General features: G+C 43.9%; 1 protein-coding gene across 2 annotated transcripts in view; it reads left to right on the forward strand.

Annotated features, from left to right (window-relative positions):
- The first annotated feature begins 369 nt into the window (after nt 1-369).
- CIDEA (cell death inducing DFFA like effector a) overlaps nt 370-23,515 on the forward strand; it is a 51,508-nt gene continuing 28,362 nt past the window's right edge. Inside the window, exons 1-4 of one of the 2 annotated variants that reach the window (XM_030190109.1) lie at nt 370-505; nt 5,578-5,749; nt 6,096-6,230; nt 20,916-21,097. In XM_030190109.1, the coding sequence (XP_030045969.1) occupies nt 453-505; nt 5,578-5,749; nt 6,096-6,230; nt 20,916-21,097 (542 nt within the window). In that variant the 5' untranslated portion in view covers nt 370-452. Of the gene's footprint in view, nt 506-5,577; nt 5,750-6,084; nt 6,231-20,915; nt 21,098-23,515 lie in introns of those variants that run through there. The other variant, XR_003940456.1, reaches the window with a different exon arrangement.

The raw sequence follows: 23,515 nt of genomic DNA on the forward strand, positions 1-23,515 counted from the left end.
GACGTCATGCCGACTCCTGCGCTCCTTAGTACATACAATGAAATTCGCACAAAGATCAACTATTGAATCATTTTCAAGTTCACCTCTGTTGTTGCATGGATTTGCAACCCTAGGCCCTTAACAGGTTTCCAGCAGGGTGAACACCTAAATAGCCGTTGTAGAGCTATAGAAATAATAAAATAGTAATAGTAGGTGACGGAGTTAACTTAAAAAAACATATAACAAGCCTAAAACAAAACCCAAACTCCTGAGGAGAGGCCGGCGTGGTTTACCGTGACGTATTAAATGAGCAGAATGGGGTGGTTTTAATATGACTTTTGGAGGCGTGGTCGGGGCGTGGTCTGACGCAAAGTGTTAAAGGACAGGGGCGTGGTGTTATGGGTGATATGTAGGTAAAGGGGAGCGCAGCGGGAGCTGCTTGTGGTGTTGCTGGGCTGTGAGCTGATCGGGGTATGGCTTGTGGTCAGGAGGCTGGCGGGGCGCTGTCGCCTAGAGGACTGCTTCGGTAAGTGTGATGCGAGTTGATCCTGCTGTAAGTAGTGCCTCGCACGTTAGCGAGCGGAGGCAGGTGAATAGCGGAGGATATAGGAGCTTCTCCTAATAGACTGTAGGATGCGGCTTGTGCAGCGCTCAGCAACCTGTCCGTTATGCATGAAAGAAAGATGGGATAGGTGGGAAGAAATCAATATTGTGATCCTCATCATACTGGCTTGTTTCTCAGACAATGCTTGTAGATATGATAGTTAGTTACTGTCATTGGCTTGTGAGTCTAATGGTGATTGTAACAGCATTGTACAGGAAGGTTGCAGAATTATAATTTAAATACTGTTACCCATTGTCGTGGCGTCCCTCGTTTTCAGCGGTAAATTGTTAAAACCCTTATTCCTTTTATAGGGTGGGGTCCTTAATCTTAGCCAAAAAGCCGAGAATGAGCCTCTATACTATAAAAGCGCTACCATATTTCAGGCACTGCACTTGGACCATAGGAACCCTTCCCCCCCCCCCCCTACCACCCCCCCCGAGTTTTCCGTTTTTTTTATTGGCGTATGCAAGTCTTGGTAAGGGCACTACGTATCAGTTTACAGGGAGTGTGCTTGTTCCAAATGGTATACGTCGGGGAACATTTTATACCTATTTCTGATGCAACTGTCTAAGCTACTACTGAAAGGGTGTGGATAAATTTTAATTTAAAAAATAGCCATTTTTATTCAACATGAAAGTCTCTTTTATCTAAAGTGATGTCCCTAGATGCTTTTGGTGGCTAGAGAAAAAAAAATTCGAAAGAAGGCCTTATTATATAGTGGGGAGCAGCAGAATGCGGTATATTAGATCTTTCTTGCTGTGTTTTTGAGCATAGGAGTGTTGACTTTCATTTGGGGGGGGGGGGGGGGGGGGCAAAGGAAGGGGCGGGGCATATTAGCATATTCATTTGCATATATGTATATGCAAATTATGCTAATATGGAGGAAGGAAGGGAGCAAGAGCTGGCTTTTTTGGAATAACCAGTGTTCGTTTGCCGATGGATAGCCACTGAATCGGAGAGGCAGCGGGTTGGCGCAGGCAGTGGTGTGCTGGTGAATGTTTAACAGGCTCTGTGCCCCCCCCCCCCAAATTGCAGAGCTGGCTATAGCCGGGGAGAGAGCCTGGGGGGGGGGGGGATAAATAAGTAAATATAAACTTTTAATGTTGAGCACCTGATTCTCAAAGTGAAACTATTCCAACCACTATAATGAAAATAAAATGATTTTTTTCTACCTTTGTTGTCTGGTGACTGTTTTTCTGATCATGCTGGTCCAGTATCTGATTCTGCTGCTATCTGTCCTCTTAACTCCGTTTCCAGGGCTTCCTTTCCTCCTTTCTTCTTCATTTCTGGTCCTCAGCTTCTGCCTATTTTCTTCATCGCTATGCAGTTTTTCTCCTCTTCCTCTTCCCTCATCTCATCTCCTTCCTCACTCTTTCCTCCCCTCCATCCATGTCCAGCCATTTCTTCTCTCCCCTGCCCTCCATCCACCCATGTCCAGCGACCCTTCTTCCCTTTGCCCTGCAAGCACCCATACCAGAGACCCTCCTTTCCCCTGCCCCCATGCCCAGTGGCCCTCCTTTCCCCTGCCCTCCATCCACCCATGTCCAGCAGTGACCCTCCTCTCCCCTGTCCCCATACCCAGTGGCCCTCCTTTCCCTGCCCTCCATCCACTCAGTCCAGCAGTGATCCTCCTCTCCCCTGCCCTCTCTCATCCCGCCCTCTCCCCGTCCTTCTCATCTCCCCCCCCCCCCCCGCAGCGAGCCAGTTCCCTCCCTCCGGATCCATCCCTCACGAACTTGATCTTCGAATTCTTCGCCTGCCCGCTAGCGCTGACTCTTTCCTGCTGGTTCGCGCTTCAAAATGGCCGCCGAGACTTCAGCAGAAGTCTTGCGAGGCCGCCTCTGGAAGTCTCAGCGGCCATTTTTAAAGCGCGAACCAGCAGGGGAGAGAGCGCTAGCAGGCAGGCAAAGGATTCGAAGATCAGGTCGGTGAGGGACGGATCCGGAGGGAGGGAGGAGAGCCGGCTCACGGGGAGGAGAAGGAACGGGGAGAGGGCGGGGCGAAGGGAGAGCTGCCTGGTGCCGGCCCTGCGTTTGGTGGGGCATTGCCCCCTCGCCCCCCCAGTCTATGCCCATGAAATTGAGATGGCTATAACCAGTGCATTTTGTCTAGCAAAAAAGGTGCCGGTACTCAAATGCCAGGCCACCCTTCAGGGGTGGAGTGATCATTGAGGGATGGACCCCTGCAACCAGTCAGAGAATCTGACAAGGCAGAATTTGTATGTAGAATCTGAGCTTTCATTAAAATATGAGAACCATGGGTCAAGTTTAGCAGACAGTGGAAAAGGTGCTGGTATTCAGTACCCCCAAGTACTCCCTCAAAAAAAGCCCTGACTATATCACACAAACATTATAGTGGTATGTGTGTTTGTACTGTCTCAGCTTGACTATTGTAACTTGCTCTATCCCTGAGGTGTCTACAAATCTTGCAGAATCCTGTAGCGAAGTTGATTTTTTTCAGTAAGTGAAAGGCAGATCATGTTATGCCTTTATTGGCTTCCAATGGAGGCTCGCTTTCAATTTAATTATGTACCTTAGTGCATGAGGTGCGTTTACAGTTATGCCCCAGAATACCTGGTCAGTTTGCTAGCTGTTAACCTAAGCAGATGGTCTGACATTCTAAGTGATCATGGCCTACTACAGTTTCCTTCTGTTCATGCAATGGGTTTTGCCTAGAGATCAGCACAATGTGGAACTCTTTCCCTTGAAGTGAGACTGACTTCATGTTTGACGTTTCACCAGTTGCTAAAAACACATCTATTCTCCTTGTATCTGAGTTAATGTTGGAAGTATTTAACTTTGGTATATTGAATATTTAGCATGATGCTACTTTAGGAATAGTTGAGTTAATGTATGAGGTATTTTAATGTTTATTTAGAATGATGTTGCTTTCTAGGGTTGTAGACAAAGGAACAGGAAAAACCCCCCAACAAAGGCTTCCAAGGGATGGACTGATGTAACATCATCTTTATTAAACCAAGCACCAAGACAGGACCTGACACAGGACTGTGTTTTAGCGGATAAAGCTGGCTGCCTCGGGTCGCAAAACACTGTATATAAAAAAACATATGAATTGTATCATAAAAACCAAATAAGAGAATATAAATTGATGTTACAAAAGTTACAGGTATCTGATGTGGGGGGAAAAAAAACCTTACTTTTTTTGTCCCTTGCTTCCTAGGGTTGGCATAGTCTTTTTATATATTGTAATCTGCACTGATCCAGAATATGGTTGTAGCAAAACATGTTTTATTGTAATCGTAATTAGGTGTATCTTGGCTTGTGTGGCTGGTACTTGCAGAGGTGTAGCTGTTGGTGTGATGCAAATAATTTGTAGCTGTGGTGAAATTCTGGAACACAGCATGTGGACTGTGAGAAATTGAAGGAAGGCTGGCAAATTAAATTCAATGTGAACAAGTGCAAAGTGATGCACATTGGGAGAAGAATCCAAATTGTAGTTGGGGGGCTTTTTTTACTAAGCTGCGGTAGCACTAGCACATTAACACTACCGTGGGATGCACTGAGGTGTCCTGCATATTTTGCCACTCAGCACACGTTAATCTCGCACTTAAAAATATTATTTGTGTGGTAGGCATGCCCAGACATAAGTGGCAGTAGGGCTCCCATGGTAATGGCCATGTGCTAATTGGGGAAACTAGCGTGTGCCATTAATGGGGGGGGGGGGGATATTTCAAATGCAGCCATTTTACTGCCATGCTAAGTGGCTGCAGCGTGCGGTAAACCCACATGCTGACAGCACTGGCCACTTTTCAGTGCGGCTTAGTAAAAGGACCCCTTGATGTTAGGTTCCACTTTAGGAGTCGCCAGCCAAGAAAGACCATCGTGGACAAGGTTTAAAATTTGGTCAGTGTGCAGTGGCAGCAAAAAAAAAAAAAAGCTAACAATGCTTGGAATTAGGAAAGGGATAGGAAATGACAGGTGAAGATTGGGACGAGAGAGCAGAGGGGCAAAGAGAATGTTTTATAGCCGCCAAAGGTTTGCTGTCTGGCTATGCTACTACTTGTAAGTGTAAGGGATGGGACAGGGCAAGAAGAGTAAAGTACACAGGAAGGTGTTCTCAGGCTCCTTAAGCTTGGTTGGCCACTTGGCTTTCCTCTGTATCTTGCCTATCATGAAAGCAGTGATCTGGATTAGTGTACTGGCAGCGGCTCTAATGAGAACAGACTCGGCGTGAGAACCTTTGAGTGAAACTTGGTATCTCTGGTTATGGTGCTATCAGATGTGGTACAGAACAGTTTCAGAGCCTGTTAAGGAAAGTATGCATGCAGCATTAACCAAAGTGTACAAGCTGCTAGTAATGTCAATTCCAGCTTATTGAGCAGACCTGGTGCCTGGCCACATTATGTAGCATATGGAAGCATTAACCAAAGTGTACAAGATTAGTAAGGTCCATTCCAGCTTATTGAGCAGGACCTGGTGCCTGGCCACCTTACGTAGCGTATGGAAAGAGCCTGGTGCCTGGGATCTAACAAAAAGCACACTGAAGCGTTAAAACAGACCATCCTGAGCACTACCCGCCTCAGCTGTGTTTGTGTAGGTTCCTGATCCTTCACAAGAGCCATTTGCATTCTGATATAGATTGATCCCATATGTAGTCCAGAGTTTCCACCCCATCCCTTGATGGTTTTAGTGGAGCACACTAATTTTGAGTAAATAGTCTTCCTTCACAAGGGACAAATTCTGCAGGCATTTTCAGAAGTGGAGCCTCAAAACCATTGCCATGTTATATCAAGCCATTAGGATAAAATAATTCTTTCCAAGAGCTCTCTCCTGCAAACTCAGCAGTACAGTGCTCTTTTTTTTTTTTTTTTCTTGCTGTGCTAGATAACACCAAAAATTAATCCTTCTGTGTTTCTCTATACATGTTGCATTGGTTACTTAGTATTATTGATGCACCAAAATACCATTGCATAGCAAAATAATTCTGCCCTAAATATAACTTTCTTCAAGAATAATGTATGTATTTTGTTTCAGGACTGTGACATCAGCAGGTTCATCATTAACCAGGCGGGTGCTGTTCCCTCCACTTTCCCCACCTCTGCGGCCATTCCGAGTGTCGAACCGTGACAGGAGCAGTCGGAAGGGAGTTGTTGCTGGTACCTTGAAGGAACTCATCGACAAGGTGCTAGATCTTGGGGGAGGGACAATATTGCTAGCATCAAAGGCCAACCAAGGAATGTTAACGAGCAAGACTGCTTGAAATTTGGTATGCAATCCTTTCAGTGTCAAGGCAATTTAATAGATGATCTGGGATAGTGGTGCCATCCCTGAAGTGACAGGAGGAGCAAGCCAATATATAAAACTTAAGACTAGGAAACATGTCTAGAAAGCAGACACTACTTGGAACTCCTTTCAAGTGTTGATCAGTGAAACATACTTGTTTGCTGCAAGCTATTATACATGGGATGTGCTTTTGTATACACTGGATGCGTGCTGCAGTTGATGCCTGATTGCATTGTCTTGTCTGTCATTCTCCTTCAGGCTATTGAGACCTGGTGATCACAGCAGAGCTGGTTACTCTAGTGCTGGAGGAGGATGGCACTGTGGTGGACAATGAGGAATTCTTTCAGTCCCTGCAAGATAACACATGCTTCCTGCTCCTAGAAGAGGGACAGAAATGGACTCAAGTAAACTTTCATATTTTTTAAAATCCTAATCTGTTTCCTCGAGGGCAAGGCTGTATTTTAGAGGTCAAGAGATGTCATTTATGAGTTATCCACTCAAGTGCATTAAATAGACCCAGGTTCTTAAATTGCTTATTTACAAAGGTGTGCATTGCTCCTAATGGCAGTAAAAACCTGAGTAGTTTGTTTTGGTGGTGGTGGGGGGGGGGGAGTTGTATAAAACCAAAAGGTCTGATTCAGTTTTTGAAACAGAGGACCTGACACTGAAAAGATGCAGGAACTTACAACAGAATGCAATGCCATCTTGTTGAGCAGTATTGCCAGTAAACCCTGATGATTTTTAAATGACTCACTCTTATCAGTTGACATATTACATGTATCTTCCTCCATGGGTTGCCAGCAGTGGTCTCCTTACAGCCCATTTATTTTCTCTGGTGTTTCCATCAATTTAACATCCATTGAGCAGGTTCCGTGTTGCAGGTTTCATCAGACGGTGGTCCTCTGCTCCTGCCCTTTGATCTAGTACCTCCATTTTTTCTGTCCTATCAAAAAAAAAAATTGGTGTTCCTTTCCTATTTCTATTTAGAATTGTACACTGCTTTGATTGCTTGTGAAAGGTGGTACATCAAGCACCCTAATAAACACAATAAATTGCAGTTATGACTGAGTAGAAGGAGGTTCATGACCACATTGACACACTGAAATTGGAGCTTTCTGAAAATTAGCAGCACTCAGGATCCCTGGAGAACTACTATACTTTGGTGCAGTCTCTGGAGGCTTTGCAAAAAAAATATTGGCGCTTGAGCAAAAACTCAACAATCTAGAAATCTCACTGGAATACTTGGCGTTTGATTGGGCTTCCAGAGCCAGTGTTAGTGAGCTGCAATTGGGAGACCATGCAAGCCTTTTTGCGGGAAGAGCACATGGATTGGGGCAGCGAAGGCTGGAGGGGAATTCTCAACCAAGTTACATCCACCTCTCCTTCCCTTAGTCCATTCTCTCAACCTTCCTTCAACTCCCATCTCCTTTTCTAAAGTCACTAAAGAGAAACGGCACATTTCTTTCCTCCTCAAACTATCTTTCTCTGATCCTATTCCTACCCATCTACTTAGTACTATCTCTCCTACTGTCATCCTTTTATCTTGATATCCTCAATCTTTCACTTTCCACTGTTCCTGATGCCTTCAAACATGCCAGTCACACCACTCAAACCTTCACTGGACCCTACCTGTCCTTCCAACTATCGCCCCATCTCCCTCCTCCCTTTCCTATCCAAGATACTTGAAGGTGCTGTTACTGCCGTTGTCTTGACTTTTTCATCTGAAGCTATTCTTGATGCACTTCATTCTGGCTTTCACACTCTTCCTTCAGATGAAACAGCACTTGCTAAAGTCTCCAATGACCTGTTCCTGGCCAGATCCAAAGGTCTCTATTCTATCCTCAACCTTCTAAATCTAATGCTGCTTTTGACACTGTTGATCACTGCCTACTCCTTGATACGCTGTCCTCACTTGGATTTCAGGGCTTTGTTCATTCCTAGTTTTCTTCTTCTCTCCCACTATACTTTAGTGTATACTCCTGATCCTTCTCCACTTCTATCCCACTATCAGTTGGTGTACCTCAGGGATCTGTCCTGGGACCTCTTCTTTTCCTCCATCTGTAAGTCTTTCCCTGGGACACTATGATCTCCTCATCACATGGTTTTCAGTATCACCTTTATGCTGATGACTCCCAGATCTACCTCTCAGCACCAGATATTTACGGAGGAATCCAGGCCAGCCTGTTTGGACGTTGCTCCCTGGATGTCTCACCATACTTCTTCCCTTGGCACTATGATCTCATCACATGGTTTGCAGTATCGCCTTAATGCTGATGACTCCCAGATCTACCTCTCAGCACCAGATATTTCTGGAGGAATCCAGGCCAGCCTGTTGGACGTTGCTTCCTGATGTCTCACCATACTTCTTCTTCCCTTGGCACTATGATCTCATCACATGGTTTGCAGTGTCACCTTTATGCTGATGACTCCCAGATCTACCTCTCCGCACCAGATATTTCCGGAGAATCCAGGCCAGCCTGTCTGACATTGCTCCCTGGATGTCCTCACCACATCAGAAATTAAACATGACCAAGACTGAGCTCTTATCTTCCCCCACCCCCAAACCAACCTCTCCTCTTCCCCATTCTCTGTGTGGGTAACACTCAGCCTCCCTGTCCATCAGCTCATAACCTTGGGGTCATCTTTGACTTCTCACTCTCCTTCTCTGCACATATTCAACAGACTGCTAAAACCTGTCATTTTTCTCTCTAATATTGCCAAAATTTGTACTTTCCTTTCTGAGCACACTATCAGAACCATTATCCACTCTCACCTCTCGCTTAGACTATTGCAACTTGGGTCTCCCCCTAAGCCATCTCTCTCCCCTTCAGTGCAAAATTCTGCTGCATTACTTATATCCTGCCAGTGTCACTGTGTTCATATTAGCCCTCTCCTGAGGTCACTTCATTGACACACTATCTGTTTCCACATACAGTTCAAAACTCCTCTTATTGACTTACAAGTGCATTCATTCTGCAGCTCCTCAGTACTTCTCCACTCTTCTCTTCCTACACTCCTCTCCGGGAACTGTTCACTGGGTAAATCTATCTGTATCCTTCTCCACTGCTAACTCCAGACACCGTTCTTTTATCTTGGTGTACCATATGCCTGGAATAGACTTCTTGAGCCGGTACATCAAGCTCCATCTCTGGCCGTCTTCAAATCTAGGCTAAAAGCCCACCTTTTGAGCTGCTTTTATCTCCTAACCCTTAATTAGGTATCCATGTTTTATCATTCCCACCTTAGTGATTCCCTTATCCCTTATTTGTCATGTTTGTCCTAATTAGATTGTAAGCTCTGTCGAGCAGGGACTGTCTCTTCATGTGCTGTGTATATCTAGTAGTGCTTTAGAAATTAGTAGTAGAGGTGTGCCCCAAGTGTCATTCTCAGTGTTACATTTTGCACACAAGCAGGCAGTTTTGAGTGCCATTCATTTTGGGGAAAAATCTAACCTATCAGAACAAGAAAATGCTATGCTTCCAAGATTACTCAGCCACGATGCAGGCACAGCATTGGGTGTGGCACTGTTGGACAGATGCATTAAATTTGCCCTGGTTTTCCCCATTAAATTGCGAAGCTGGAAGTGGCAACCAGTTTTCTGGCCCAGCTTGAGGCCTCGGAGCAGGAGTGTAGTGAACTGTGTGACATTGGCTGGACTAAGTCTCTTTGTGTTAAATGTAAGCTTCTGAGGTGGCTAATTCATTCATGAAATCTCCTGGGACAGTTTGGCAACTGGGCCACACCTGTAAGGTTTTCTGCTGTTCAGTTGCTTTGAGGTTACTAATACACAAGTTTTGCAATATGTTCCTTACTGACAGGGTGCAATGGAACTTTATGCTGTGGTGGGTTAATGTAGAATGTTCTGTTATGTTTCTGTTCATATATAGTGTAGGGTTAATGGGATGGGTATCATGTCCTCTGAGGAGGCTGCTGTTTCAGATTGGGGTACATAACTATTCTAGGGTTAGGGAAGGATTTAGGATGCAGGAAGTGATGGGGGTTAAGGCAGGGTACAAAGACTGGAGGAGGGTGGAGTGTTATACATGACTGGACTTAGAGCAGGTTAGAATATTACTGGGTGCAGGATTCTGTTTTTTTTTTTTTGTGGCTGGTAAGATTTCGTTGGTGGTGGCCTGGCAGTGACCTATGGTGACCCATACTTCATAAATTGGATTATATGTACCAGATGTCAAAGCTAACAACTCTAAGAACTGGCCAGCTCTTTTTTTTGTTTTCATTGTCAATGGGATCGATAGTCAGCCTGGTGACTTCAGTCGGGAATGGGGGATCTCGATGCACCTCGGCTAGTAACCTTCACGGGCTAGAACTACACGTCTTGTCTTGTACATTCTAATGACACTAGAGACTTCTACAGTGGTGGTGGGGGGGGGGGGTATTTGGGGGGATGGTTGATAGGGTTGTATTGTACTGATTCATCTGCTGTATTTTGTCTATGGTTTTGTAGTTGTATGTGGGTTATATTTCTAATAAAATATTAAAGAAGAAAAAGGGGGGAATGCATATAGCATGTCTCCAAGAGACACGTTTGTCTGAATTGTAACACTTTCAAGTTATTAAGGACTTGGGTTAGGGGAGGTATTTTATACTGTGTGACCACATAGAGCTGGGGTGGTTATTTTACTTAGTAAGGCACCTTCCTTTCTCAGTTCATGTACAGAAGGATGGCACAGGTCTTTATGTGCTTGTCCACTTGCAAATACAGAGATCAGAGTTGATGATTCTCAACGTGTATGTCCCGAATGTTTTTGATTAAAAAAACTTTTCCAGCAACGTAAATTGTGTAGTCCTTACATAACCACTGGTGATTCTGAGCAGTCTTAATGCAGTGTTGATCTCCAGATGGATAGAACGACTGGTTCTTCCTTGGGGGTGATTCTAGATCCACACATGGGCTGAAACAATTTGTAAAGTGCTTGGATTTGGTGGACATGGCAAGTTTTTTCATCATTTGATTTCACTCTTGTGGCTAGAGCACACCCATCCATGTCCCACATTTTGATTGTGTTGGTGCCATCTGCCTGGTTCACCCGAGTGAGTGGGTCAGAAATGGGTCTTCCTACTATCTCAGGTCATGCAGTGATATGGAGTGGCAGAGGTTTGTGTGTGCATGTGGGGAGAGGGGTTACCCCTAGTTGGCATGTCCTGAATCACCTCTATTAGGATCCACACTTGAAGTTGTATATTGTTGACAAATGGAAACACTTCAGTAGAAAATACTGAACATTTGACTGATATAGTGCTTAAGCTCTCAAAGGAGAAACCATTGCTTATATGGCATGTAGGGGAAAGGTTGCTTAGGAACTGTTAAATTTAGAATGTCAAACTGAGACATGTAAATGGTTGTGGATACAGACAGGGACTAGGGAGGCCTGGTACAACTTGTAAGTCTTGAATAAAGTGCACAAGAAAATGGGTACAATCCAAACTGTATTGAAATGGCAAAACAGGTAGCTATTGGCTCATCTGGTTCACCCCTGGCAGGGCCTGAAATTTTTGTAAAGCCTTATTGTATCAGGGTGAAGTTCTCACTGGACATCAAATTTTGTCTGCCTTTAGTCGTTTTCATTTTTTTAAATTAAATCAGGGTAGTCCCTCCAGGGGCTGTAGAAGAATACTTGTCATACTTACAATTACCTCAGGGGAGTCTATTTCTGCTCTTTGGATTTTGCTTTCACCTTTTCACTTCTCTGTGAGATACATTCAGGTACACTGGGTATTTCTTTGTACCTAGAGGGCTCATAATCTAGTTTTGTACTGGATACAATGTAGGGTTAAGTGACTTGCCCAAGATCACAAGGAGCAGCAGAGGTATTTGAACCGGCCACCTCTGGATGTTGAGACTGGTGTTGACTAAGGCTCCGGGACCTTACAGCCTCATTGCCAAGTTCTATAAAATCTTACAAGATCAGGTCACGTCTCACTGCCCTTAGAATCTTTTTTTTTTTTTTTTTTCCCCAAGTGATTATTTAAACAATCTCCTGGACTACAATCATTCTACCATAATTTTACCAAAGATTGGAAAGAATCGCCCATTGCTAGAATCTTACCAACCTATTTTGTTTATAAATATTGAATTGAGAAACTGCTGACTAAGATTTTAGCCACTCCTTAGCCCAGTTTCTCCCAGGGGTGTGGATCAAGTGGGATTCATACGAAAAAAAAAAAAGCAAACAGTTGGGAACGTGCATAGTGCTATGGCAGTGTGAGGCACTGCAATATGGGGGATCCTGACATTAAATCTGGATGCCCCAAAAGCTTTTGTGTGCAATTGTGCAATGGCCTTATTTCAGCTGTTGGGGAGGTATGGGAGGGGGGGTTATGATTAATCTGTTGTATCACAATACCACATCTGCTGTGAGTGGTTTAACTTTGTTGTCCTTTTGGGGAGGAGGACACCACAGTGGTGTCTGCTTTCCCCATTATGTCAGAGCCTTTGATTAAATTGAGGGCAGATTTGGGGGGTCCAGGGCCTTCAGTTGGGCAGAGAAATTAGTGTATTGCATTCAGACAACTTGTTTGTAGTGTTGACTCAACCACGTTTCTTAGAACAAACCTTATGTTTAGTAACTCAGCACGGAGAGGTTTCTGGCTTTGTGCTGAATCTGGACAAGTTGGAAGTGATATCATTGGGAGGGAGGGGTTATAATTCTGATGGATGCTTCCGCTTTAGAGAGCAGATCAAAAATTTGAAATATCTGGGTGTTAATGTGGGAGAGGCTTATGTGGCAAATGTTGCTAATCTATTGCAGAAGTCTGGATGTGTTAACCAGGTGGACACAGTGACATTTGAGTATACAGAGATGAAGAGCATTGTATAAGATGGTGGTGTTTCCAAAATGGCTGTGTTGCAGACCTTTCCCATGTTCTAACATAGTAGATGATGGCAGAAAAAGACCTGCATGGTCCATCCAGTCTGCCCAACAAGATAAACTCATGTGTATACCTTACCTTGATTTGTACTTGCCTTTTTCAGGGCACAGACCGTACAAGTCTGCCCAGCAGTATTTCCCGCCTCCCATCACCGGCTCTGGCACGGACCATATAAGTCTGCCCTCCACTATCCTCTCCTCCCAACCACCAACCTCTCTTCCCCCCACCTGCTTCGCATTGCAAGATAAAGTGTTAAGTAAATTCTTTGGCACAACAAAAAGCCACATTGATTCACATTCTAGGCCTTTGGGCCATGAGCGTTTGGCTTGCCCTTATCTCTGCAGGTATAATGTGGTTTGTGTGATGTGACATTTGGTGGACTGGATCAAGGGCATGCAGTTCTTTACGCCTACTAATTTAGAATCTCAGCTTGTGCCCCTGTTCATCTTTTCAACATTAAACTATATAGAAGCATCCAAATGTCCTCTTTCAGACTTTAAAGGCCTCAGCAGTGCCACTTAAAGGTGTTACATTTTCATACCTTCAAGATTCATGTACCTCGCCTCATTGGCCCAATAGATTTATTTTATGTTCTAAAAAAGGTTACATAAGTCATTTATGACCAAATTTTATATGAAAATGTATATTCATCTGACAATTACTTATTCAAAGTTGGTTAGGGACCATTTCTGACATGACTCATGTTTGCCCTCGGGTTGACTTGAGGAGTGTTCCCTTTACTCAACTGAACTTGACTCCTTTGACTGACTAGACAGATTTAAATGTCTTTTGTCATATCTACCTACCCAGCAACCTTGTGTAATCCTTTCTCAACATTATCACCCTATTCTGAAATCAATGAGACAGACTTGGAAATGGATCTGTAAAAAGTGTCTTCTCATTACTGTTATCAGGATCAAGCTCCCTATTTCCTTGAAGAGATATGTCAAAGTGTTAATTAAAAAGATGGTGTGACAAAGGCTTGAAGTATGTGAGAGACTGTTACATCAGAGGATGTATTAAATCTTTCGGAGGTGTTGCAGACAGAGGGCTACCTACAGGCCCTGGTCTGAGACTTATATTTGTAAGTGTCTCCCTGTGTTCTTTAAAAGGCCTTTCTTTTAATGAAGATGCATTAGATTCAATTGTGGAAACATTTACGCTTACTAGAGAAACCAGGGCAAGCCTTTCTATCAAGCCATTTTGGGTAGTTTTGATCCCCCCCGGGATTATGGACCAATGGCATCTGCCTGGAATAGAGCATTTAGACACTGAGTAAATATCCAAACTCAGTTGTCTTTCTCCTGCAGGAGCAAAAAGGATGTATGTTTCCCTACAGCATGCGTTTCCTAGTTACTGATTTTCTGCAGGATGTCCCAGATGTCATATCTACAGCGCAGTTGGTGCATATGTTTTGAGCTGTGAGCAGGTTGACTTCTGACTGTTGCCAGAAGATTGGAGGGGTGGCCAATGCAGTGCCAATTCTTTAAAAAGGTTCCAGAGGTGATCCTGAAAATTAAACTGGTGAGCCAGATCTTGGTATTGGGGCAAAATGGTAGGGACTATTATTTATTTGTTACATTTGTATCTCACATTTCCCCACCTATTTGTAGGCTCAACGTGAAGAAAAAATTATACAGCATATTCAAAAGCGTGAATTAATGAGGCAAAGCCAAGGTGGATTTAGTGAAGGCAAATCTTGCTTTCTATTTACATTTCTTTGAAGGAGTGAACAAACGTGGATAAAGGAGCCAGTTGAGGATTTCAGTAAGCATTTAACAAAGTACCTCATGAAAGACTCCAGAAGAAATTGGAGAGTCATGGGATAGAAGGTAGTGTTCTATTGTGGATTAAAAACTGGTTAAAAGATACAGTACGGTTAAATGGTCAGTATTCTCAAAGGAGAATGGTAGATAGTGGGGTTCCCCAGGGGTCTGTGCTGGGACATCTGTTTTTTAACATATGATCCAGAGAAGGGAGTAAAGTGGGGTAATTTTATTTGCTGATTTATTCAAAGTTAAATTGCAAGAGGATTGTGAAAAATTACAAGAGGACCTTACAAGACTGAGTGACTAGGCATCCAAATGGCAGATGTTTAATATGAGCAAGTGCAAAGTGATGCATGTGGGAAAAAGGAACCCAAACTAGTTGCTTGATGCAAGGTTCCACATTAGGAGTCACCAACCAGGGAAGGGATCTAGGTGTAATCGTTGATAACGTTGAAATCCTGTGCTTGGTATGCAGGAAGAGGGTAAGAGAGCAAATAGAATGTTAAGTATTAGGAAAGGAATGGAAAACAAAAGTGAGGACGTCATAATGCCTTTGTATCGCTCCTTGGGTCAACCGCACCTTGAATACTGTGTGCAATTCTGGTTGCTGCATCAGATATAGTGGAATTAATAGGTACAGATAAGGGGAGTGGACCACTTCCCTATGAGGAAAGGCTAAGGCAGCTACAGCTCTTCAGCTTGGAGAAAAGACAGCTGAGGAGGGGAGATATGATAGAGGTCTATAAAATGAGTGGAGTGGAACGGGTAGATGTGAATCGCTTGTTTACTCTTTCCAAAAATACTAGGACTAAGGGGCATGCAATGAAGCTACAAAATAAGTTTAAAACAAATTGGAGAAAATATTTCTTCACTCAACATGTCTGGAATTCATTGCCAGAGAATGTGATAGAAACAGCAGGGTTTACAAAAAGGTTTGGATAGCTTTTTTTTTTTTAAAGTCCATAAGTGATAAGATGGACTTGGGGAAAATCCATTGCTTATTTCTAGGATAAGCAGCATAAAATCTATTGTACTGTTTTGGGATCTTGCAAGGTGCTTGTGACCTGGATAGGCCACTGTTGGACCTTTGGTCTTGTCCCAGTATGGCAACACTTATATACTTATGCACTGCAGGCTGGTCTGTTTTGAAATTTGTTTTGCTGGGTACTAGGAATGCCAGTCGTTTTTACGTAAGCTTCCTGTTGGTGAGGACACATTTTAAAGAACTGGAGACTGTCACATTCACTATCTGTAACAGAATGGAGAAATGAGCTCTTTCAGCTGATGCGGTGTGAGACTGTCAAGCAGGGTCACCAAGGGCCTGGTGAACTTTTCAACAAGTATGGTATCTTATCTGGGATAGACTTCTGCATAGAGCTCGTAGCTCTCAAATTTGATGTTGGAGCACTGGGGGAATGTAATTTGATTTCTTTCTGATGGCACCAGAGACCACTGTGAAGAAGTGTGTTCTGGGTTGATATTTGAGTAGGTTTCAAGAGGGGGGGTGGAGGTTTTAAACTAAATGTAACACTTGGGTTGTTGCAGAGTGTTACCTCGATCCAAATCTGGTCATCAGTTAAAGAAATTAATCGGACTTGTCAGACAAAATCTGCTTCTAGTGAAACATGTTGCCTCAGGTCCTGTAATCCACTGGGTTCCAAAAACTTCACTATTCTGTTTTCAGTTTCCATTAGTTTACTTACCACAGAAGTCAGACTCAACAGCTTGTAGTTCCTAACCTTTTCCTTCTGCTTGTGTGGAGAGGCTACATCTGTTGTCCAGTTCTCTGTGACTACTCCTGACTGTAATCCTTTCACATGACCACTGCCAATTGACATGCACAACAGACTACACAGGTAAAGGAGTGTAAAGTAGGGACGAGCCATCTTTTGCAACATGGTAAATTTATTATCCTATATAATAAAAAGCACCTCCAACGTTCTGAAGCTGACTCTGTGGCACTGAAACCTTGAAGCATTCGTGCTGCCTGTAAGCCGCCTGAATTGACATCACTTACTTCCTGGTATGTCAGAAGCAACACTAACCAACCACACTAAAGCAGCACGAGGCACACAAACGGACTGAAACAGCCCAACCCACGTGCCCGAACTTGACAGCCAGCGTCAACACTGCCGGTAACAGCAGAAAATTGAGGCACACCAATGGACTGAAAGAAAAGCCCAACCCGCGTGCCTGAACTTCAGACAGCCGCTGTCAACACTGCCGGTAACACCGGAAAACTCCCCTCAGCGACACATGAGAACACCCCCCCCCTGCCGTGCTCTCTCCCTCACCCACCCTCCTCCCCAATGCACACTCCCGCAGAACTCCCTCTCCTCTATGACTTTGGACCCCCGCCCTCCCCCTCCTCCCCGACAGACTACCTCCCTCCCGTCACCTATGGACGTAGAGGACACCACCCTCTACCCCTGAGTTCCAGGGTTACTCCTTCCCTCCCTTCCAGTTACAGGCACCCTTCATCCAATTTTGAAAAAAACATCTTCACTTACATCGCCGGTGTTACGGCGGATGGCAGCAGCTGAACAAAGTGTGCAGGCTCGGCCCTTCTCTCTCTCTCTCTCTCTCTCTCTGCTCTGTTCCCGCCCTTGCGGAAACAGAACATGAGACGGGTAGAGTCTGTACGCTTTGTTCAACTGCTGCCGTCCGCCGTAACACTGGCGATGTCTGTCAGTGTAGATGAATTCCCCCCAGCCACACTCAGTACAACAACACCCTCAAAGCCACCCACCACGTCCTCCAACTTTGCCATCACGACACATCCATAACCCACCCCCCCACAAGAAACAAAACAATCAAAAAAAACCACACACTAATACGAGCCTCCAGCAAAACCTGCTCCACCCCTCAACAAATGCTGACCCCCAGCCCCCTGTCATTGAGACACAGACGATATCACGAACACATTCACCACCAAACACCCAGTACGCCCCACCCTCTCTCATTTACACACGCACACACACACACACACACACACACACACAAACTCTCTCACACACACTCGCACATTCACTCTCTCACACAGGCACTCACACACACTCTCTCAAACATAAACACTCCAAGGAGAACCTTGCTAGCGCCCATTTCATTTGTCAGAAACGAGCCTGATTTACTAGTAGCTTAATATCTTGTGTAATATAGGGCTCCTTGTGTGCTCTTTCTTACTCCCCATTCATCTATTTATTCTAAACTGCTTAGCTATTTTTTTATTTGCGGTATATCAAAATTGAAATGTGAAAACAAGCAGAAAAAAAAGCAACGCTTGTTTATTTGCCAAGGAGTGTGCACCACATACAAAGAGGGCACTCTGTTATCAGCAAACGAAAATCACAAAATGTTTTTAATTTTGAATGTGCAACGATATGTTTATAAGGCCCATTCTTCGTATTCGTTTACCTATGCAGTAATGGAAGGCACAATAATTGATTAGAGTGATTGGTAGTAATTATAGGAAACCCTCCATTGCCTTAAGTAGAAATGTAGATTGTAAGCCCTCGGAGGACAAGAAATACCTAGTGCACCTGAATGTAATTTCTTGAGCTACAACTGGAAAAAAAATGTGATCTAAATCCAAAATACTCCCCCCTCCCCACCCCATTCCTTCCCAGCAGGTAGAGATCTAAACTCTAATATGGGAATGCTTCCTGGGCATAACAGTATTATGTAAATATGTGTATCTTTTGTGCAGTTAATAGGCAAATGGAATAAATACAAATCTCCTTTGGTTCCCAATCAGAGGCAACTAAAATTAGAAAAAAATAAATTCCATTTTAGCATTTTCCAAACATTTTTTGTGTGCCTGGAGCATGTTTCTATTTTATTTGGGAATTTTAGTGCAGTTATGTAACTTTTTTTTTCCTTGAATTTATTGTAATTTTTTTTGTTGTGGAAATCTCCTGGAGTAGGGTGTGGTTGGGTGACAGTGTAAGGTATGGATAAATCAAATATTAGTTGAGGAGAGGATGCTGCAGTAGTAGATGACAGAATAATATAGTGGCACACCCCCATGTGACCCAACTTCAGACCTTAGTTTAAGGTCCAAGTCAAATTGCTTCCTAGAGGCTTGTCATCTCAGAACAGTGTGTGATTGGCAGGCACAACTGAGAGGCTGAGGTGCAACAGCACGGTGAGGGTAGGCAAGATTTGCAATGCTGCTTGTTTTGTTTTCAAGTAGAACATCCATTTTTGTTTTGTGCACACACATTCAAGCCCAACTGCAGTCATCTTCATCTGGTTGTGTTTCTTGGTGGTGGTTTGTTTTTATATATTGCCTGTCACTGAAGCTATGTACATTCAGGTACAGTAGATAATACTACACCTATTAGAAATCATCAAACAAACATTGTTTACTATTGATAGGTGTTCAGTGTCGGCAAATTTATCCCGGTAAGGATAGACTTTGATTATACCATCATTGCACTGTGAGTCCTCCTAATGGCCAATGTATATCAAACTTTTATAAACCCAATAATGAAAACATCATGAAAAGATCACTTATCTAGTATATTTATCCAAAGTTGGTTCTCAACATCCTTAGCAGACTTTTAACAAAGTATTCCGAGTGATGATTAAAATTCACACACATGAACCAAAATCATTCTCCATTTATCAGATCAGTTCCAAGTCTTGTTCTCAACATAGATCCATGTTTTTTGCTCAACAGGCATCAGAAGACTGAATATAATACTCTTCTTCAAAATCAACTACATAGCTTCACTAAGAGAGGCCTTCTAGGGTGTGATGCAGTCCCCCCCCCCCCCCCCCCCCCCCCCACAGTCTGTCCTTACCAAGATAAACTTTCTGACACTGAGCACCTATCACAATAGTGAACAATGTTTCTCATTTGACTTCTAATAGGTGGTATATTAATAATACTGGAGACAATGGAAGGTAATATACCCTAGGACAGTTGTATTTTTAATCCTCTATTTATTGCATTTGTATCCCACATTTTCCCATTGCAGGCTCAATGTGGCTTACATAGTACCATAAGGCGTTCGCCAATTCCGTTATAAACAGTTACACAGTGATGTTATGGTAGAATAAGGTTCATGTGGAACAAACATATTAGGGAATCATATAGAAGAGTTGTTATATCCATTACGTTCTTTGCTTCAGTAGTAAGCTTAATCTGTATTGATGTCAGCTTTAGCCCTGGTGGCAGTGTGTGTCCAGGGAGGGGTGTGCCCAGTGGTGTGCTGGTAAATTTTTAACAGGCTCTCTCCCCGGTCCACCTCTACGCCCCCCCCCCCCCCCCAAATTGCAGAGCTGGCTATAGCCGGGGGGGGGGGGGGGGGGCGATGCATTACTCTCTCCAGGAAAAAACTATTAAATGATCCCAGGTTCCAATCTAATTCATGTTTAATGTGGGATAAAATGCCATAAATAAGTAAATATAAACTTTTAATGTTGAGCACCTGATTCTCAAAGTGAACATATTCCAAACACTATAATGAAAATAAAATGAGTTTTTTTTTTTCTACCTTTGTTGTCTGGTGACTTTGGTTTTCTGATTGTGCTGGCCCAGTATCCGATTCTGCTGCTATCTGTCCTCTTAACTCCGTTTCCAGGGCTTCCTTTCCATTTATTTCTTTCCTCCTTTCTTCTTCATTTCTGGTCCTCAGCTTCTGCCTATTTTCTCCATCCATGTGCAGTTATTCTCCTCTCTTCCTTTCCCTCTTCTCGTCTCCTTCCTCACTCTTCCCTCTCCTCCACCCATGTCCAGCAACCCTCGTCTCCCCCCTGCCCTCCTCCCCTCCATCTGCCTTCTTCCAGCCCCCCCCCCCGCTTCCCCAGTCGTCCATTATCTATATGCCCTCTGCAGCTCTGCGAGTCCCCGATAGCCGTTTCCTTCTTATGCCACACCTCTACCTTTAAAAATTTTATTTTCCCTCAAGGCGCGCCGGCGTTGAAGGCTTGAAGCGAAGGCATCATGGCTCCGCCCTCACGCAAACAGGAAATACGTCAGGCGAGGGTGGAGCCATGATGCGAAGGGAAGGCCTGGAACCGAGCTGAGCCTGCTACCTTCGCTTCAAGCCTTCAACACCGGCGCGCCTCGAGGGAAAATAAAATTTTTAAAGGTAAGGGGTGTGGCATAAGAAGGAAATGGCTATCGGGGACTCGCAGAGCTGCAGACGGATGATGGACGACCGGGGGACCAGAGACGAGCCGGCTCGCAAGATGCCAATATATTTAACTGGCTCGTGCGAGCCAGCTCCAGCACACCACTGGGTGTGCCCCAACAAATCAGGAAGTTAGGTATTCTCCCCATCCCCAGAGCGCTGCAGCAATACATTTTCAAAGCACACCCCTGCTGGACCACACTAGTCCCATGACTTCAAGGGCAATGCTGTCTGTCTGATCTACCTACTAGAATAATATTTATAAGAAACTATTTTTTATGTTTTCAAGGAAAGAAGTCGTCTCTCAGCTGTAGACCGGCGAGAGAAAATAGGAATAGCCAAAATTACTCTCAACTTGTACAAGCTGAACCCGAAGGATTTTGTTGGATGCCTGAATGTGAAAGCTACTTTTTATGACGTGTACTCCGTGTCCTATGACATCAAATTCACAGGAGCAAAACGTGTGCTGCGGTAAGTTAAACAGTAACCTGAAACTGGCTAAGTAAACTCATATTCCCGCTGGTAACTTCATTCTACCTTTCTATCTGGTGTCCCCTCACATACCTACCTCATTTTGGTTAAGACTGAAACAAATTTTGTATGAATATTCATTGAATATTTCCATTTATTTCTGATTGCCCTAAGGTTAGAATATAAGCATCACATTATGTTAACACTTACAAAAAAATCAATTAGGTCCTCTTTTGCTGGGTAGTAATTATAGACCTGTGGCATCCATCCCTTTGCAAAACTTTTGGAAGCTAGTTACACAGCAGAAATCTGAAATATTATTATAACGTTTTATGTATTTTACAATCTGGTTTTAGAAAAGGTTTTTTAGCATAGAAACTGCTCTGGGTGCTTTGATGTCGGATGAAAGTTTGGTTGGGTAGAGGCTCGTGGTGTCCTGGAGTCGACTTGCATGTGAGCCGGTTGTATTTTGTCAAATTTTGCAAACCAGTTGCGCTAATCAGTTGGAGTAGGAGCAATCCTCATCCTCTCCTCCATACTGAAAGTGACTGCCATAAGTTTCGGCAGCAGTCTCGCAAGATTGCAGTGGGAACAGTGGTGTACTGAAGGTGGGGCGGTTGGGGCAATCCACCCCGGGTGCACGCTGCAGGAGGGGTGCAGGGAGCAGCCATGCAGCTGTCAACTCTGCTGGTTCTCTGCTCCCACCACTCTTAAATCCTGTTCCGAAGCAGAGGGTGCAGGAAACCAGTGTAGCCAATGGCTGTACGGCTGCTCCCAGCAGGCAAGAAGAACGCTCCGGGTGGAGGGGGAGGAAACGCTGCACCGGGGGTGGGTGCACAGTGATCCGCCCTGGGTGGCAGCCGACCAAGGAACGCCACTGTGTGGGAACTCGCAGCTGTCTCGTGAGATTGCTGCGGGAACTCACAGCAGCCATTTTCAGTATACAGGAGCATGGAGACTGCATAGGCAGGAGCATAGGAGGATTGCTCCTGCCCCAGCTGGCTACTGGACCACCAGGGCTGTGTAAGGTGAAAGCGGGAGGCAGTAGGGAGAGGAGTTTTTGAGAAACGTGCAGCGCAAGGGAGAGAAGCTGTGTGGATGAGATGGAGACGTGCTGTTCATGGATGCTTGCTTTTTTGAAAATAGTGTGTATTAGAGTTATGGAAGAAAATGTGTTTGTTACTTTTACCAGTATTTTCACTGCATATAGAATCTGGCTTTCTTGGGGGGGGGGGGGGGGGGGGGGGGGGGTCTCAAGTCCTTGTCTGCATGTTTCTTGTGGCCCCCTATTTTATCAATTGAGGGTCTGTCCATGTTCTGCATGTGCAACTGAGGTGAAGGACTCTGGCATGTAGTGTCCATGTAGCAATGTATAACAATCCAGCTTGTTCCCGTTTCCAAGTAGTGAACATAAACATAAGAGTAACAATACTGGGTCAGACCAATGGTCTGTCTAGCCCAGTATCCTGTTTTCCAAACGGTGGCCAAACCAAGTCAAGTCCCTGTCAGAAACCCAAATCGTGGTAACATTCCATACTACAAATTCCAGGGCAAGCAGTTGTTTCCCCATGTCTGTCTCAATAGCAGACTATGGACTTTTCCTCCAGGAAAGAGTTCCAGTGCTTAACTATTCATTGAGTGAAAAAATATTTCCTGTATTCTTCCTAGTTGTGTTAAAAGTATTTCCATGTAACTTCGCTTGTCCCCTAGTCTTTGTGCTTTTGGAATGAGTAAAAAATCAATGTACTTCTACTCGTTCTACAACACTCAGGGTGAGAAATACCGTAAATCATATGTCAGGTTTAATGTCAATAAATTTGTGTCAAGAATTAGCAGATAGGAATGAATAGTAAACATATAAGCATGTGGTGAAAATCAATTAGCCATTTGGAATTTACAGTAAATATGGTATTTTAATATTTGTAAATTGGTTGCTGTCTTCATTATATCACTTGTACCAATAGCAATAGAATGTATATCTATGTGGGGTTTTTTTTTGTCTTGGACAGAGCTGTTAACATTTACCAGCACACCACTGGTAGAGGCTATCAAGTTTTATTGAATCAGTTTGATCTAGCTGTTTGATGTGGACCATGAAGTATTTTATTAGATATTGAAATTACAGGCCCAGTTTTAAATTGGTTTAAAGGTTTGACCCGCAGAACATAACGGGTTAAAACTAATGGTGAACTTGCCTTCAAAATGTTGGGTTTCCCAGGGTTTTCTGCTTTTCGCCCATTTTATTTAATATATTGGTCATCTTTTTAGGCAGTGTTGGAAGCCTATGTGGTGAAAAATTTCATTTACGCAGATATGTTACTCTTAGTACTCCTGGAAGATCCTACGATTAATTTGAAAGCTGAATTTTGTTAGGATTTGAAGAAAATTAGTTAGAGCACAAGCTGAAACTAAACCTGT

This window comes from Microcaecilia unicolor, chromosome 1 (genome assembly GCF_901765095.1).
Source record: "Microcaecilia unicolor chromosome 1, aMicUni1.1, whole genome shotgun sequence".
Classification (NCBI taxonomy): Eukaryota; Metazoa; Chordata; class Amphibia; order Gymnophiona; family Siphonopidae; genus Microcaecilia; species Microcaecilia unicolor.